Raw genomic sequence first — 18,655 nt, forward strand, 5'->3', positions numbered from 1 at the left:
ATGCCACAGAAATGATTTACTTCCAAACAGAAAGTTCTAGTGCACAAAGATTATATCCTCTCATGTATGCAACTTCATTAATAACAAGTTATTAGGATGAAAAACTAACGATGGTGGGCAGCTTGCCAAAGACTCCTGGTTTGCTCTTTATGTTAAGAGGATTCAATAGTTCTATATGATGAAGGAAAAAAGCAGACTGTTCAAACTTGCTAGCAAGGAACAAAAGAGGAGAAGAATTTCCTTTTTATCATCCCATTTTGTTCATGAAACAAGGAGAAACGTCCCAAGGGCTTATCAGAAGGATGTGAACTCAGCCACTTCTACTTATATTTCTGAGATAGAACTGTACATACTCGTTGCTTCCGAGTATATTTATGGCAAATGAAGCTGAGGTCATTGCAAATCAAAAGATCAAAATGCCCAAGAAAGAAATTTTACAGATAGGCCTCAGTAACTAAGCGTCTGTCCTTTAATTAAAGAAAATGCATCCATAAGATGCTGCTTACATGATCCATTAGAGCCTTTAAAATCTTTTAGAAGGGTTGTTCTGTCCAGCTGGCATAAAATTTAAAGTTACAAAAGCTTCAAAAGGCAGTAAACCCATTTGTTTGGATGATAACATCCCAACATGGCTTTTCTATTGAATTTACATCCCAAAACTGGTCACACAAAAGACCAATTCAAGAACATGAAAGCTATGCAATGAATAACGTCTTCATCATTAAGTACCTTCCACGCTATAGCTCGATCATATGAAACAGGCCTGCCCATACTAGAAATGCATATTCCAGAGGGCAGATAAGCATAGCCCTGTCATAAAGAAAATGAACAAATTAGTTATACCATGGATACTTGCAAACAAGCCAAACTTTAACAAGTCCTGCCTACGGTGGGTCCCGTGTAAGGCAGCAGCACAATCTCAAAGGAAGCATTACCTGCTGCATAATTTGCGTAAAATCTGAGCACAGCCTCTTGCGGCCATTCTCATCAAGTATTTTTTCCAATGATATATCTTGCAGAGCAACCAAGGTTGTCTCCAGCATATCAAGCCCTGCCTGATTTGCAAATGTGAAAACTGGCAATGGCTGCAAGTCAAAAGCATAGTACAATATTAAAATGTGATACATGGCCAGTAAGCCATGCCTCAGATTTCATTGGCCATGTACATTTTGCAATTGGCTTCAGGGACTACAATGTTTGTGCATACAAAAGCTCAATGGATATTAGATTCATGACCACTAGATGGAAAGATTCTATCCTTTCAGAGTTAGTTTTATCAATCAGCAAAAGGAGAGAGACATGCAAATTTTTAGTATCTTAGTCCCTCTTTGTGTCGTGCATACCTTCCAGGAACAACACATGATTCCATCTGAATGGTGCCACAGGAGTTTCAACACAGACTCATTGGGTTCAGAATCATCTCCAGTAAGCTCTAGTCCTAGATGCATCCTGACCAAAAAATTGTAATCAGCAGACCATAACTTCAGAATACTCATATACTTGAAATTAAAATCATGGAGTATTCCAAAACAAAAGTTACTGTGAGCACTGCACATGTTTCCCTTGTTTACCTGTAGCTCTGAAAAATCCAACGAGTAAGCGTAAGTGCTTCTGGGGTACCAGGAGGTAGCCTTGGTCCTAGATGAGGACTCTGTTGAGAAGGAGCTAGTGCAATGGCAACCCTCTGAACAGATGCTATAACATTACGGACATACTGGCGAGTCATGGCTGCTACACTGTCTCGCACATTGTTCTGATAAGTGAATTGGAAAGCAATAGTCAATACAGATCTCAGATTGCATGGGCTATCACCACAATCACCACTTGCTCGAGTTCCAGCTGATCCAATCTCAAGAGCAGAAGCTAGATCCAAAGTTCGGTTTGGAGGAGAAACATCCTGCGTCATGCAGATTTCATTTAGCCAAAGATACAATCAGCCCCTCGTTACCATACAGCGGTTGTCAATACCAATAAATGTTATATATTGCTAAACATCTCCATCGTGTCATATGTAATTCCAGAATATATTAAGGTCAAGTTTACTGAACACACTGCTTAGAACATATTACTCAACTGGTCCAGATTCTAGAGGAATTACTCGGAAACCAGATGGCAGCAGAGGAGCATCATCAGCAAAAGATGCATCAATTGGTGCAAACACAAGTTGAGAACAGAATCCAGCTGCATGTTCATCTATTCCGCTACAGAGCTGACCAACAACAAAGATCAAAATAGCAGTTCAGAAAAAAGATTAAATGCATTCTTTAGCACCCAATGAGATCTAGTTCAAGAAGCCAATAAAAAATCTGCCAGTGTTTGAACAATAATTTTTTCTTTTTCTAAACCCCATGGAGAAGAATTGAGATCTCATCAAGCATAACAACTGCAGCAGTATCAATTCACATCCAGTACCCATAGAAGAATACCTGTAACAGAAACATATCCTTAGACAGCAAAGCTTCTTCGTGTGTGAGACCATGTCCCTCAAGTTTGATGACTTCCAAGAACTGCCAGTAGATTTATGCAAAACACCCCAAAAAAGCACAAGTTCACAAGTTGAGAAAAATTGTTTTCATTCATATAAAAAGAGAATAATTCATCCAAATAGAAAGAATTTCGTATGCATTTTCTAAATCAAGTAGTGCATCAAAGTCTATTTACCTCTTCATGTTCCACAGTATGTGCCAGTGGAAGGATAACTTGACTCCCTGTAATGCCTCCCAGTGAACCTGGAACATTGTAAGCATTTGCTTTCATGGTAGCTGAAGAATAAGCATCAATGTTACAATCAGCCCACTCTGAGCGATGTTCCCGCAAGAAGCGGACAAGTAGTGCTGGAGGCACATTCTGCACATTGCAGATGCAATTTCATTTTATCAAATACACAATCCATCTCATTCACAAAGAGACGGAGAACTTTCAAGATGCTCAACAAAATTATCAAGGATATCCTTCTATTTAGATTCTCTCTGCAAATAACATTCATAGGATTTATATTTGAAAATTCTGGAATTAGGGCTCCATGTTAACCTGTAATAGCATAGATGCCTTAGCACACATAATGCCCCCATTCAGAGCTGAAAGGCCATCAGAAGAAGCAATTTGAGAACCTAAAAATTTGCTTGGAGATGAATTTATGGCAATGATCACGTCCTCCACCCCATCACTACCCAACAAAGACCAACCATCATCTGCAAAGCCATTCACAGCATCATTGAAACCCCTGCATGAACAAGAATTCATCAGATATGGAAGCCTGATTATGACGTAGCAGCATCTAATCATTAACATAGCAAGGAAGTGGTACCTGCACAGTCTCTGGCTAAATGCCCGCAGAGCAGCTGGCTGCCTACCCCAACCAAGAACCACTTCACCTGAGACCTCTTGAGCTACTTGACGCAAATGTCTCAATGCCTAAAACCGTAACGATTAGTTAGTTAAACTATGTAATGTAGTATTGTTTTCTACCATTATTTTATAATCAGATGATTCACAGAATCAATATTGGAGGGTGCCTATACCGTAATCGTCATTTTTTGGGCCAGTACAGCAGATGATTCATAAAGTGGGCGTATAACTTCAGGAACACTCCAAGGCTGTACAGTGGAAAAAATGATTCAGTAGTCAGTTAAATCAGGGCATCCAAGACAGGCAACTCTTAAGAAAAGGATCATGGCCTAGCAGGCTGTTTTGTAGTGAAATGATGAGTACCTCCAAGTCCATATGATCAACAATATGAATTATACAGCCTCCACCTTCACAGGGACGTATCAAATAACCACTGGGAAGCATCTGTGCTCTTACAAAGTGCTGGACAGACGGCATGTTTGGACCGCTCTGAGTACCAGTCAATGACCTTTCACAAACCTTCACAAAGCATACCAATAAAGGAGATGAAGGCTGGACTGAGGATTGGCAATTGAGAAAAGAATATAAAGAAAAAGATCAGTCGTGCCAGCCATTGGGCCATGGATATCAGGCTAAAAGGACTCAACTCACCACAAGACTGCCATCTTCCAACAATGATGTGTATCTCAGAGTCAATAAGTCCCGAGCAGGAGCTAATGTAGTTGGAGCATACATCTGCAGTGATTGTAATAACAATTAGAAATTGATTTCTGCTTACATTTGCACAGCTCAATCTAGACTCCCATTCAAAGGCCGCCACTTACTTGCGTGTATAGAAGCTCGACTGCCCCTCCTTTTCCCGTAGGAAATGCAGTCAAAACATCCAGGCGCCGACAATCATGAAGCCAAGCGGGACGATCTTTAAGAATATCTGCGACCTGATTTTGATCAAATCCAATTTCCAATGTATTTAATGATAAAGTAAAAACCTTGCCGCCTACTTAAATAGTACTTTCCTTTGGGAATGTTCATGGTTTAATAAGTAGAAAATGGAAAATGAAATCCTTTACCTTTGAAGGTTCGAGACCTGCAAAGCCACAAGCTCGTGCAGCAACTCCAGCGCAACTGTTAGAAATAGTCACAATGCCTATAGAATCCGGACCAGGCTGCAAAAACATCCCGAATTCCCTTCATTGTACTGCAGGAAGTAATGAAAGACATGACAGCCTATAAATTTATTGATTTAACAAACCTTCATCCCGGGCATCTGGATCCAATCAACAGCAGTCTCTGTAGCCTTTGAAAGAAACTGCGTCAAAGTCTCCTCTGCAATAGACAGGAATCTGTAGGGTAGAAAATCAACAACATTACAGTCAGAGCAAACCAGGATACATTTAACGATTCTTCCATATTAAACAGGTATATCCTAGGGACTTGGAAACTTAACTGATGGATAAAAACGAGGCCCAAGTCTGGGCAAAGCTTTGCATTACTTCATCGAAACTTGGAAATTTCCCCTTATAGGTTACGCATTCTTTATAGATACAATTTCTGTTTTTAGGGACAATTTTTGAAAGCTCTGATTATCATTATTTAGTTGCAGTGCTGTCTTTGAAAAACAGGTTTGCAATAGGTCTATCTACTCTTATCACTCTATTTAGGAATGGGGATGTTTCAGATCTTCATGCCAGGTCTATAACAAGAACCAAGAATACTCTGTCCAAATGAACAGTATCAAGTGGGTGATTGTGCTAGTTATTAGGTATGAATTGTCCTGAGATGATCATGTTTTAAAATTTACAGAAATTATTTTTCCAAATAATAATAGTAATTTAAATTTAAGATCATAACCTAAATGCACTGTACAGACATAAACAAATCTTTATGAACAGAAACAAGCCTTTACATACAGAAATGGAAAAATGGGCATCTGTCGCCATTTTGAAGAACACTCTGTCTAAATGAACAGTATCAAGTGGGTGATTGTGCTGGTTATTGGGTATCAATTGTCCATAGACGATCATGTTGTCAAGTTTACAGAAATTCTTTTTCCAAATAATAATAGTAATTTGAATTTAAGATCATAACCTAAATGCACTGTACAGGCATAAACAAATCTTTATGAACAGAAACAAGCCTTTACATACAGAAATGGAAAAATGGGCATCTATCACCATTTGAAGCTTAAGATTAAACAGGTATCCAAATAAAAAGTGGGGAAATAAGCTTACCCAGCGGGGCTAGCATCCCTTGGGGGATGCTGAGGTGTGAGGTGGTGCGGATGCGGACCGCTAGTAACAACAGACTCACAGCTAGTATCTGTGGTGGTAATAGAAACCTGCAAAATACATCAAATTCAAAAAGAGTTCAACGGGAGCCATTGCTGGTCCAAAAAATGACAGAACACATGCATTTTCAATGAAGAAAAAGGGGGTTTGAACTCTTTGATCTACTTGACCAAAACTCACAGTCTGTATCTGCTGTCTGAAATAGCCATTCTCGTAAACCAACTGCGAGACTTGCTTCTGAAGGCGATCGTTCTCCTCCATAAGAAGCTTATTCATGGCTGTGAGCTTTCTGTTGACAGTCTGGAGACGACTTGCCTCCTTGCGCTGTTTCTCTCTACATCTGCATGAGTGATCGCCATTATAATCTTTGATCCCTTTATCAAGAATACTATTGAGGCAATGATAAAATAAGATAAAAATACCTTCGATTCTGGAACCAGACTTTGATTTGCTTCGGCTCGATGTGTGAAAGGATTGGGCATTCTCTGATGAGCTGCTGGCGACGCAGAGAGCTGGGCTTTGGGCAGTCATTGTAAAGGCGTTCCAGAGCTTCCACCTGCTCTGCAGTGTACCGAACGTACTTGCCCGCTTCCATTCCAAAAGATTGCGCTGTCACCACAGTCACAGTCATTCCTCACCAATAGCAGAATAGAGTCATCAGGAATGTTAGCAGAGTTTCGATCTGGATGTGGAAGTGGAAGTAGAAGTGGAGATCTGCTGTGTAAATAAAATGGTGGGCGAGCCAGAGGCCTCTCTGTCAGTTGGGGGATGTGGAGCGTTTTGTTTTTAAACAGGGGAGGAAGAGCAAATGTGGTTTCCTATGCTGAGGTGTTGTGGTGCAGTGGGAGCAATAATAAAATACGGTATACAATACTGAGCATTTGACGAAATGTCTCTACGAGGAGAAACAGTTCCTCTGTCGATACAATACAAAGGGAAGAATATGAATTGTGCCAGAGCGTTTGACAGGGGAACTGTCTCCACTTCACTCCACTCGAGCAAAAACAAATCTATTTTCCGCCGCCGTGGAGATATGGCGATGCAGTCTAATAGCAATGACACATAGCATGCCAATGCCATGATCATCATGTATGTGCGTGCGAACAGTTCCCTGCCTTGAGCCCGTCATTTCGTGTATCATGATGTATCATGCCATGTCCTCTCGCCCCACTGCATCATCATCATCCGAGTATGAGCAAATCATCATGTATCTACGCCACCGATTTCCTGACTAGACAACCACGCACATTCGCAGCAGCGAGGAGAAAGCCATGCATGGTTTCCCACGGATAACAGGCATGACAGCATTCGGAATCAGGATACGGTTATGTGGTGCTGTTTTGCACGTCATGGTTGGTTGGCTTGCTCTGAGGTTATCATGTTTGTTTCTTAAGAGAGTAATTTTATTTTTTTAATTGTAATTTGCAAGTAGTCTTACTGGGGTGTTTTTAATTATGGATTTATCAAGAGCTCTGAGCTTATCATGTTGGTTTCTTAAGAGAGTAATTTTTTTTTTAATTGTAATTTGAAAATAATTTTATTGTGTGTTTTTAATTATGGATTTAGTAAGAGCTTGCTCTGAGGTTAAATTTTTTCAAGGTGTAAATCTCTTTTTTCAGTACAAAAATTGAGATGATATTACAATGTCTCTTTCATATTGGATTGGAGAGCATCTCTCTGGATAAAGTTTACTTTCTATATAGGGTATTTATTTCTCTTTCTTTTATGCAAAAAAAAATCATGCATTATTGAAATCTTATTTCTTTTTTTTTCTTATTTAGATTGAAGGGAGGTGCTTTAGATTACACATTAGCATTTGATAACATTTGTAGCATAAATTTGGAGTCCAATCTTATAGTAAATTCTCTTTCCATTGTTAAATTTGGAATACATGAAGCCAGAGTTCCTATTGATTTTGTAATTCTGTTTGAATTTTCTACAATCCTAATCAATTTAGAATTGGGCAAAAACCTCATTTTTTTAACACATGAAACTTGGATCTTAAGAAATATATTAGATTTTTATCAAATGTGTTGTGGTTAATTTGCTACAATATTCACTTACTCATTTCTCTTCCTCTTCTATGTCGTTATGTGTGCAAAAAATTACACTCTTGAAATATTACCCTGCTTTCCTTACCTAGGGAGAAGGGGATGCTTTGGATTATAAATTGTCAATCTTTCCATGCTTTCCTTAGCTAGGGAGAAGGGAGATGCTTTGGATTATACATTGTCATTTGATCAAATCCATAGTATAAATTTGAAGTCCAATCTCATAGAAAACTTCCCTTTCATTCTTGGAATCTAGGGACACATGAAGTCGAACTTCCTAATGATTTGAAAGTTTAATTGAATCTCTTATGATCTAGATTGATTTAGAATTGGCCAAAAGCATTAGGGACATGGTTTTGCCATATATAGAACTTAGATCATGGTGGAGCTCTAATTATATCTAAAAAAAATATTAGATGCTTATCAAATTTATGGCAAAAAATATAGTCCTCTAGCTACAAGATTAACTTACATTCTTCCCCTTCACTAGGAAAAAGAGAGGTGTTTTAGACTTATGCTAGCATTTCATCGAATTCATGACATAAAAATATCATTCCTTCCTTTGCATCCCTTCCTTAAGGAGAATAATACTTAACCAAATCCATGTCATATAATATTATCCATATCACATTTAATGAAATTTATGACATAAAATCTTATTCCCTACTTCAAATCCCTTGAAGAAGAGACATCTCATGAGTATGCAACATAAATCTTATTTCCTTTTATATGAAAGGGAGGAAGAAATATTTTCCATGATTATAAAATCTACTTTCCTTCCTTAGGGAGAGGATGGAAGGGATCAAATATGTGATTATAAAAACCTGTTATGTACTTCAAGGAGAGGAGTTTCTTGGATTATATACCAACACTTAATCAAATCCATATGAATGCTTACCCACACTTAATCAAACTAATATAAAATCTCCTTTGTTCCTTTCTTGGGAGAGGATTGAAGGGATCAAATCCATGATTATAAAAATTTGTTCCTTCCTTTGAGGAAAATAGTTTCATGGACTATATACCAACACTTAATCAAATCGATGTGAATGTTTACCAACACTTAATCAAATTCATATGAATGCTTAAAGATATTGAAACTTTTGAAATTGCATAATTTTGGATTGATTCATTTTATAGGCACATCTTTTAAAGGTTTTAATACCTTTCCTTCCCTTGCCTAAGGAGAAGATGCAATTTATATTATACATTAACTACATTAACACTTACATAAAATTCACGCATAATGCTTAAAGATATTAAAGCCCTCAAGGTCACAAATGTTGAGATTATTCAAAAAAATTTAAGGAATGTGTTCTTAGAAGGTTTTAATGCCTATGTCATTACATTGTTGAAGTGTCATTATAGCCCCAAACTACAACAATGAAGGATAACGAAAAACGTAAGATTACAAGTAACACTTTTGTGAAAGGGAATAACAATAGGTATGAGGTAACTTTATTGGTTGCAAAATCCATACATCAATAGCAAAATCTTAAATTAATTGTACATTTTATATAATAACAAAAGGTGGAGAGAAACAAAACACCAACAACATAAAAGAAAAATGAGTGGATTGCAATCTAGTTTCCAGCATGAAATCAAACTCATGATAATCCATACCCCTTTTATTTTCTATGAGATTGTACATAATTTATTTTACAATTTCACAAACAATGAACAATATGCTTATGCATTAAGTCATTTAGAAATATATATACATATATATATATATATATATATATATATATATAAATTATTATCAACCTATAACATAATTTGAGATAATTAAATAATAAAATTATAAATTTTCTCTTCACAAATTATTAATAGAATTCTAAATATATATATATATATATATATTATTATATATAAAAAAAAAATTAATAAAATTATTAAAAAACTTTCACTCTTATTTATATATATAGTATTTAACTAAACTATAATTTCAAAATTAAATTTTATTATAAATAATATTTTATAATCTAATTAATATATATAAATTACAATTTTAAATTAAATTTTATTAATAATAATAATTTTTAAACATATTAATAGATATAAAAATAATATTGCTAAAGTAATTAATTTGTTGATATAAAAATAATATTGCTAAATTAATTAATTAGTTTTATGGCATTGCCGAGGACGGTCCCTCCACCTCCTATCCATTGAGTTTGAAATTTGATTGATTGAAAATTATCAAACGCGTAGTGGGCTTACATTACCGCTTTCATGTCATTCAAATATTGCAACCCATAAATATGTATTATGGTTACTTCCACTTAAAGGTTATATTAATTTTAGGTGAGCTTAAATGTACTGGTGTGAATTTTATTTATACATAGTCAAAATTTTAATTAATTTATAAATATATGTGGAATAAAGCTAACATATCATATGAAGGTTCCTTATACTATGTCAACATTATTCCGTTATCACATCACACTTGTACAAATAACATCCAATTATCAATATATATAAAAATATATATATATATATATATATATATATATATATATAATATTTATTCACATTTTTTAACTTTAAAATTGTGTAAGCGACTGTCACTTGAATGTAAAGAAGTCATACGGGAAAATTTATGGTGTAATTGTGTTTGTGAAAAAAAATATCTATATTTTAATGTGTACTAGGTTAAAAATAACTTATAAAACAGATCATGTATATATAATAATAACAATCATAAAATTTCTCACAAACCAATAATCCGCCTCATCATAACCATGCACAAACTTTACTTCCTCCGTATTCGTAAATAAATAAATACCCAAGCTTTACAAAGTCAAGAGTGTGAATGTGAAGACACATCCCTCGGAAACGCCTTTGGAAAAAAGGCCCCGGTAGAAAAGTAATTGACTTTGGAAGATTTTGAATTCAATTTTGGTTGACAAGTGTCCATTAAGGTGTGGTTCTGTGAATATATAGAAAATTATTTGATTAATAACGTGTTTCGCAAAAAAACTAATAATCTGTTTTTTTTGTCTGTCAATGTTCAAAATAACATAAGGATATCAGTTATTAATAAAATTATACATATTAAATATAGATATTGTAATAATTAAGTTTGAATAATAAGTTAGAAGAAAACAAATCAATTTTCCTTATATAATATTAATATTAATGTTCTTCTATTTGTTGTAAAAGCTTCATAATTTTGCCATAGATAATAATAAAATCGATTGGAAGTTTTATCCAAAGGTAGGGAATGCAAAAAGCCATGATGGAATTTCCTAAAGTCAATGTGAGTTTGTTCCATATCTCTGTACTCAATTATAGTATTTAAGTATGGAGGAAAGTTATAGCATGTTTTTTTCAATTAGTTTTAATGATGTGATGGGTAGCTAGTTTCCTATGTGCTCTTTATCTCTATTTAATAGACACTTTTGAAGAAACTAGATAAATCAAACGAGAGTGGTCCCATCTGACAAGGATACTTAAAGATCACTGCTCCTTCATATGTTACTTGAATTTGCAGATTTATAAATGTGAACATCCATATCAATCACATCATATATCAAGTGGAGATGGACATATGTGTTGCTCTTTAGAGGGTGACTCCACTTGTAATTCCACTCATGTCAAGGTGGGGGAGGCTTATAGTGTAATTTACATATACATATATTAACTTATAAGAGGCTTCCACTTTACAATCTACCATACCTTTACATTCGAGGTGCTTTTCAAAAAAAAAAATATTGTGTACATAACCCTCCCTTTCTCATCATATGTGAGACACACATCTATTCGCTTAGTCCATTTATCCGCAAAATAATTTCAAATTCTATCTATTTAATAATTTCAACTTCAAACCTTAAACACATTCTATCTATTTGAGGAGTAATACCACTTAAAAAGGATTCTAAAAATAATGTTTTGCATTTATCTAAGATAAAAGTAGAGTAGGGACTAAATGCATTCCTTAAAAGTAAAGTCAACAAAGGTTATCGTTATTCACTACTTTTACATGAGCTTTACCCCTAATTATTTTTAATTTTTAATTTTTATTAAATTAATTATTTGTGTTATTAGTTGGACTATAGCATTCACAACATGGTTAAATTGTGCTGATTTTTTATTATTATGTTGAGTTTTTACAATTTTAATTAAAGTTGTGGAGAAATGTTGAATATTCTTTTTTTTTTCGTAAATTCAAAAATAACTTTTTAATTTATGGAAATCTTATTTCTAATTTTCCATTGGCTGAGCGATCTTTAATGTGACATAATTCCTCTAGAGAGGGCATTTTATTTTCGGTATTTGCCAGTGCCTGACAAATAATTTTAAAATTGAAAAAATGCTAATTTTTTGAGTGGTCATTTCGTTGGTGAGTGCGTTGTCACTAACATTGACACTGTTATGTTATTTCTCTATTCAATGATGCCAGAACTGACGCGATTGCATGTCCCTTACATAAGTGAGGGGTGGGGTGCTAAACAAATCTCCATAAGGTTAATACATTGTGTGGAGTGTGGAGGAAGAAACGAGGGGTGGGGGGGCTGAACAAATCTTCCTTCGCACCTCCGCACTCCGCACAATGTATCAATGTTTCTTATTGGTATAGATATTCACTAGAGGCTATGGTGACACTGAAATATTCATGGTAGCACAACAGAAATGCTCATAAGGCTTAAGTTTTTTTTCTAATTCTGCATTGAATAGATCAACTGTGTTTTAATTTTAATGCTAAAACCATCTATCTTTGTGCTAACGCTTGTTTTTAAAGTTCTCCATCGAAATTTTCATGAGTTGTCCCATTACCATTTCTAAAAACTCACGAAACAACAACAACAAAATAGTTCGTTAAACTTTGTGTTAAACAGATCTGCCTTTAAAATTTTGGAGAAGATTTACATCAAAATTTATAGAACTTACCTCAAGGTCGTTTCTACAAAATTCAAGAAACAGAAGAAGAAAAAGAAGAAAAAAAAATCAAGAATGGGCTTTGTTTCTATTAAGAATTGATTTTGCATGGCATTTGCGGAGGTGTGGACGAAGTAATGTTGATACATTCTGTGGAGTGCAAAGGAAGATTTCTTTCTCCGCACTCCACATAATGTATCAACATTACTTCCTCCACAGCTCCACAAGTAATATAAACACATTAATACAAGTCATAATATGATCTTAATTTAAAACAAGATATTCTCTTAACACTTTCTCTTGCTAAGTAAATTTCCCCTACAGTGCTAACCTTGTTCCAGTAATCTGAATCGTGTCATCAAGGCATGGATTACCCAATAGACATCCACTTTTAGAGAAGTGGCTAGAATGGCCATCCTAATCTCGAATCCAATTTGAGCCACCACACACATCGATAAACATTCAAGACAATGATTAATTGATAGAATATTCTTGTAGTGCCTTACAATTGCATTTACTACTATCAAATTTATTTTCGTGTGTAACTTCAAACAAACGTGTGAGCTTTTAGAATGGGCTAAGGAATGGGGTGCTCAGTTTGGTGTCAAAGCGTCTTTAGTCATAGAAAGAGTATAATAATTGTATGAATAATACACAAACTAATACCTAGCTTTTGGAATTCCTTTCTAGCTTGAAAGAATTATTTAGTAGAAGATGTTTTGCGTGCATGCGCGCACGCACACACACACATAAATATAAATTAAATAGAAAATGCAACTCCAATAGCTTCATCTGTCACATTTACCTTCAGTGAAACATATATGGATTTTATCACTTTCTCAACCAGATTTACTCTCTATCAAAGACCTTTAAAAACACAATGTCTTAATGGTGGGCATCTTTATCTCGATTGGAGATTCAAGGCTTTTATATTGCAGAAACACAGGTTGGGTTAGCAGTGAAGGTTGTGACATCGCCTACCATTATGACAACTACTTTTCTCTGCACTTCCTCTGAATAATTAGATGGCGTTAAATTCTTCATTGTCTCATTCTTGTAGCCATACTCAACATATGATTCACCACTCACGTAGGAACATGCCAAAATGATGCTACCAAAAGCTATCATTATGAGCATAAGAGAGAAAGTTGCAATAGTGTCAGCTTCAAGGATGTGGCAACCCCAAAAAATAACTAGTTTATTTGTGCAAAGCTGAAGAATAAAAACCACCTCCGCATACTTGTTCTCCGCACTTCTACATACCCGTTTTCCACATCTCCGCATATATAAACACCTTCTACATTGTTTCTGATAACAATTCACAAATTTATACAATGTGTCATTATAAGGTTTTTTTACACCTATAACGAGTGTGCAACCATAAACCCAAATTCATTTTCTTATGGTAGCATTCTGAACCTGGATACGACTGACATCAATTTCCCTGCTACTTACAAATCATTCACATACATAAATTATATAGTCAAGAGAATACATGACAAGATGCACCCTCCTACTAGCCTTAAATACTTTTTAACATCTCCATCTATGCCATTCATAAGATGAATCTTCACAACAATGAAACGAAGTTTCATAAATGATATCTTTACATGTACCTAACCCTAAATCATTAGGGTTAAAAATATATATGTTGTATAAATCTATGATTGTTGCAAGAGTAATGAATTGTCAGCGCTACAAGGAAAATACCTAGTGGACATTATAACGAAGGTTTTTAGTGTTATAAAATTGTCAAAAAAGCATTCGTTAAAACATTTGTTTGTGATAGCGGATTTTTTAGCAGATATTTTAACGGAACTTCATCACAACTGAAAAAATATGGGCGGCCGAAGGTTTTAGAGAGTTTTTTTTTTTTTTTTTTGGCGGTGTGCTTCATGGAACAAGTAGCACCGATGCACTACATATATAAAAACATAAGGCTATATACATAACTGAAAGCATCGGGGCATTGAATGCAAAGAGCATTGGTGCCTGAAATGTATACCGCCCCGGTGCTTATCTATTAAAAACACCCCCAAGCATTCTTCTAAGGAATGACACTAAGGCACAAAAATAATAATTGCAGTCCTGATGCTTTTGTTTAAACTCGCAGTGCCAATGCGTATTATTGGTATAAATGCGCGGTGCATTAGGGACCGATGTTGTTAATTTTAACAATGCACCAGGGTTGTAAAAAATATTGTGTAGGACCAGAGTGTTAGTTCTATGAAAGAACTATTACGTTAAGAATTACAGTGCACTAGGGCATTAATTGCAAACAATATCAATGCTTGAAGAACTAAAAGCCTCAATGCCGTCATTTTCAGAAAATGCATCGGTCATGAAAAAAATATGTTGTCACAGTTCTTTTATATAACATAATGCACCGGTGCATTTTTATGTTATGGACGCACCGATGTTTTGTATGAGATTTTATCTTTTTTGGAAACATCAGCCCTTGATAGTGCAATTATTGTAATTTTTTAAATCCGTTATTCATAAAAAAATCAACATATATCTTATAACAATATTCATATAAATTAAAATTTGATTAGTGCATTTGCATATGATGTTTGGATAAATTTTTCATATTATTATATTTTGCATCTCTTCGTTATAATATTTAATCAATATATTTAATCACTGGTGTAACATTTCACAACGACATTGAATAACACAATAGAATAAATTAAATGTATTTTATTATATATCAATAAGAGGCTTCATACAAAATGGGATTGTTATTGGTAACCCCTTATCTTTCAATTCGGACACAATGTCCATCACATTAAACAAAATGTCTAATTTTCTCGGATAATTATTTCAAAAAATATGACAAGTTGCATTGATATCCAAATAGATCATCATTCGTAGTTGGAACTGTTGTCAGTGCTCGAGCTACTTCCATGACTTGGGTTCTTTGGAGGAATGTTTTGTTGATTGCATCGATTATTTTCATCTTCTTGATCTTGTTTCATCTGAAAACATAAAAATAGAGTGTAATGAGTGTATTTACATTAGTGAGAATAATGAAAATTGAAATAAATAATATACATCAATGTAAATCGAATAACAATGTAGCATAGCAAGAATTGACTCATAAACTGTGCACATGGTTTCAAAACCAAGTCTCATGCCTTGTTGCAACAAGTCTTCTGTTGACGTAGTTCGATACTTACATGTTTTAAACCCCATTATAAATCATAGATTTAATTAAATCATGTTTTTGTTCTATTAATTATAAGTTCATAGAAGTAAAACAACATAGATACTTACAAATTCCACAATTAAATTTTGATATGCCAACATATACTCACAACCCATATTTAACCCAATGTCAATCAATTCTTCTGATGGATCTTTTATGTATGTTAGCCCCTATTTGAAGACAAGGATGGTTGTTGTAAAACAATTTAAAATATACAAAAATGAAACATTGAGTTGTTATACAGAAATATTAACAGTTACTCACAAACATTGATATCAACCATTTTCTTCTTTGTCATCATGTTTTATGTGTTGAATGAGTTCCATTTTGTTTTCTTTTCTACAAGAAAATACTTGAAAATTAATATTTTGAGATGAATCCTCATGTGATGCAAGTATGTACATTTCTTTGATCATCTCCTTGTACACTTTTTTGGACATTCCTACTGGCATGTTTCGCATATCAACTCGTTGATCATTTGGGATTTTCATAATATTCTTAAAAATATTAATAAACTATTTTTATATTGATATATGAAAACTAAATATAACAAAATTGATATTAATAAATTAATGGCTTGTAGTAATATATACATATAATTCTAGAAAATCATTTTAATTAGGAATATTACCTTTTGAATGAGTATTTTTTGTTGTTGTATTTTTTTTATATTGCAAGTCTGATATGTCTCATTGACCATTTCTCTGGAAGCACTTCTTTTAGTTTAGATATATTTTGGTTCTTAGAATCATTGGATTGATTTTTGTATTATTAGTGGAAAGTACATCTATATGTCATTCCACTAGATCCCTTATAGTTTTGTAAAAAAATCCCCCCCTTTCATTAACCTCTAACACAACTCCAGATGAGCTAGGGAGCAATTCATTGTCATTTACATGTTCTATATTTTTCTTTTCTTAGAACGACCTTGATCTTTTCCTTCATTCTTGATCCATGTAGAACATTAAACATATATGATTAATAGATTGTTTAAAACATGTTGTCTAATATTCTTAAGTATATTATTAATGAAAATTAAAAAAAAACTCATATTGAATAGTATTTTTTCATTCACCTAATTCATCCTTTTGCAATTTTTCCATCAGGCTTTTAAGCTCTTCTACACATAGATTAGAAATAATCTTATTGACACACATTAACCAATACATATTAGTTAAACTTACATATAGTTCAAACATATTAATTTTGTAAAGAATTTACAAAGAAATTGGCTTCTCCTTTTTTTCGATCTGTTATCATTGTGTCGATCAATATTTTTGTTACTTGACACCTTCTCAGATATTTTTTAAATCAATATACAACCTATACCATTCAATACAAAAGTCATTAAATATATTTTATACATAAATAAAATAATTTTCATCCCAAAAGAGCTTTGATAATCGAGGTGTGTTTGTTCCATTAAAAGCATCGGTCGTTTAATTTTTTGACATTGTCAACAAAAAATAAAATTTTAAAATAAATTTAAATTATGACGGTGCACTTTGTAACGATAAACGCATCACACATCACAATGACTTAATGGTGTTATTTGACAGAGACACGTTGTTGCGTTATATTACACCGGGAGCAACGATGAACAAACTGAATAGAACCAATGGTGTTATAATATATGGGTGTGTTGTATTACAAAGGGTGCACTAGAGCATTATATTAGAAGGGGTGCAATGCTGAACATATATCCATTTTTTTTAAAAATAGACAAGGTGGACAGAGTTTGGATCTAATTCAATAAGTGATCCCCCTACTTTGCATGTCAAACACCCTATATATAGTAATTACACAAACTCATTATATCTAAAATGCTTAAAATGAAAAACCCTAATTATGAAGTGGTAGAGGGAGTTAAACTCTAAGGTGAAATTTTGCAAGTTTAAGGTAAGTATTGATTTTGTTTGTTTTTTTTCTAAATTTTAATTAAATTTCAATAGGAACAAAGATAGTAAAAAAATTTATTAGTGAAATCAATAGTAAATTTTTTATTATACAAGATTTTTATTCTTTTTTTAATTATGAATAGATCTAACAAAAATTGTAAGACAATTTAACAGTAAAATCAATAGTATTTTTTTTTACTATCGAGGGTTTTGAGTGAATCACCATACCTTTCAAATTTTGATCTTTCGGCGGTTCCAAAATATTTTGTTACTCCACAGTGCTCCCAATATGTCTCTCTTGCAAATAATATCTCTTTTAATTAAACCCTAATAGAAATTGTAACAAAAATTACTAGTAAAATAAACAATAAAATTTAAAGTTTTTACTATGCACGGTTTTGAGTGAATCAGCATACCTTTCAGAATAGTTCTCTTACTCTGAAACATATTTTTTGTTGCACAATGCTCCTAGTATGTCTCTCTTCCAAATCACTACAGTGAATAACTTTTTACTATTTAAAAGACTTTATGAATTTGGATTTCGAAAAAACAATTGTTGCTCATTTTAGAAATTTAAAAAAAGAAAAAAAAATGCAAGTTTTTGTTTGTTTGTTTGTTTTTTTTTTTTTTAATCTGAACATCAGTGTGTTCGATAGTAAAGAGTACCAGTGCATTTATAAGAAAATCACACTGATATTGCCAGAGCGCCAAATTTTTTCAACGCACCGACATGATTTGAAATCCTCAAACTGTGCAATTGATTTTTTTAACGCAACAATGTGGTTTGTATTTAAATGCTTCATTGCTATAATTATTATAAGAGCATTGAGATGGTTGAATTCATTTTTATTTTTTAAATTCCGGAAATAGGTGCATACTAGTGTTGTTTTTATTTAAATACATCATTGTGTTTTGTGTACAAGAGCACTAATATGATAACATAATTTATATTTTTCGGAATGCCAGAAATTGGTGCAACTA

At 33.6% G+C, this 18,655-nt stretch overlaps 1 protein-coding gene across 1 annotated transcript; it reads right to left on the reverse strand.

The window, feature by feature from the left end:
* Window positions 1-443: 443 nt before the first annotated feature.
* On the reverse strand, window positions 444-6,648 carry LOC149192071 (homeobox-leucine zipper protein HOX32-like). Its single transcript, XM_089404472.1, has 18 exons — window positions 6,059-6,648; window positions 5,817-5,976; window positions 5,580-5,686; window positions 4,601-4,691; window positions 4,419-4,514; window positions 4,173-4,286; window positions 4,000-4,083; window positions 3,712-3,867; window positions 3,522-3,596; window positions 3,308-3,414; window positions 3,031-3,223; window positions 2,662-2,847; window positions 2,427-2,507; window positions 2,075-2,209; window positions 1,572-1,897; window positions 1,344-1,449; window positions 936-1,085; window positions 444-810 (listed from the first exon to the last, which is right to left on the reverse strand). The coding sequence occupies exons 1-18, from the start codon at window positions 6,265-6,267 to the stop codon at window positions 664-666; spliced, it is 2,523 nt and encodes an 840-aa protein (XP_089260598.1). The 5' UTR covers window positions 6,268-6,648; the 3' UTR covers window positions 444-663.
* Window positions 6,649-18,655: the final 12,007 nt, after the last annotated feature.

Source organism: Pinus tabuliformis, chromosome 2_2 (assembly GCF_031772625.1).
Source record: "Pinus tabuliformis cultivar Carrire ecotype Pingquan chromosome 2_2, CPIR1, whole genome shotgun sequence".
NCBI lineage: Eukaryota > Viridiplantae > Streptophyta > Pinopsida > Pinales > Pinaceae > Pinus > Pinus tabuliformis.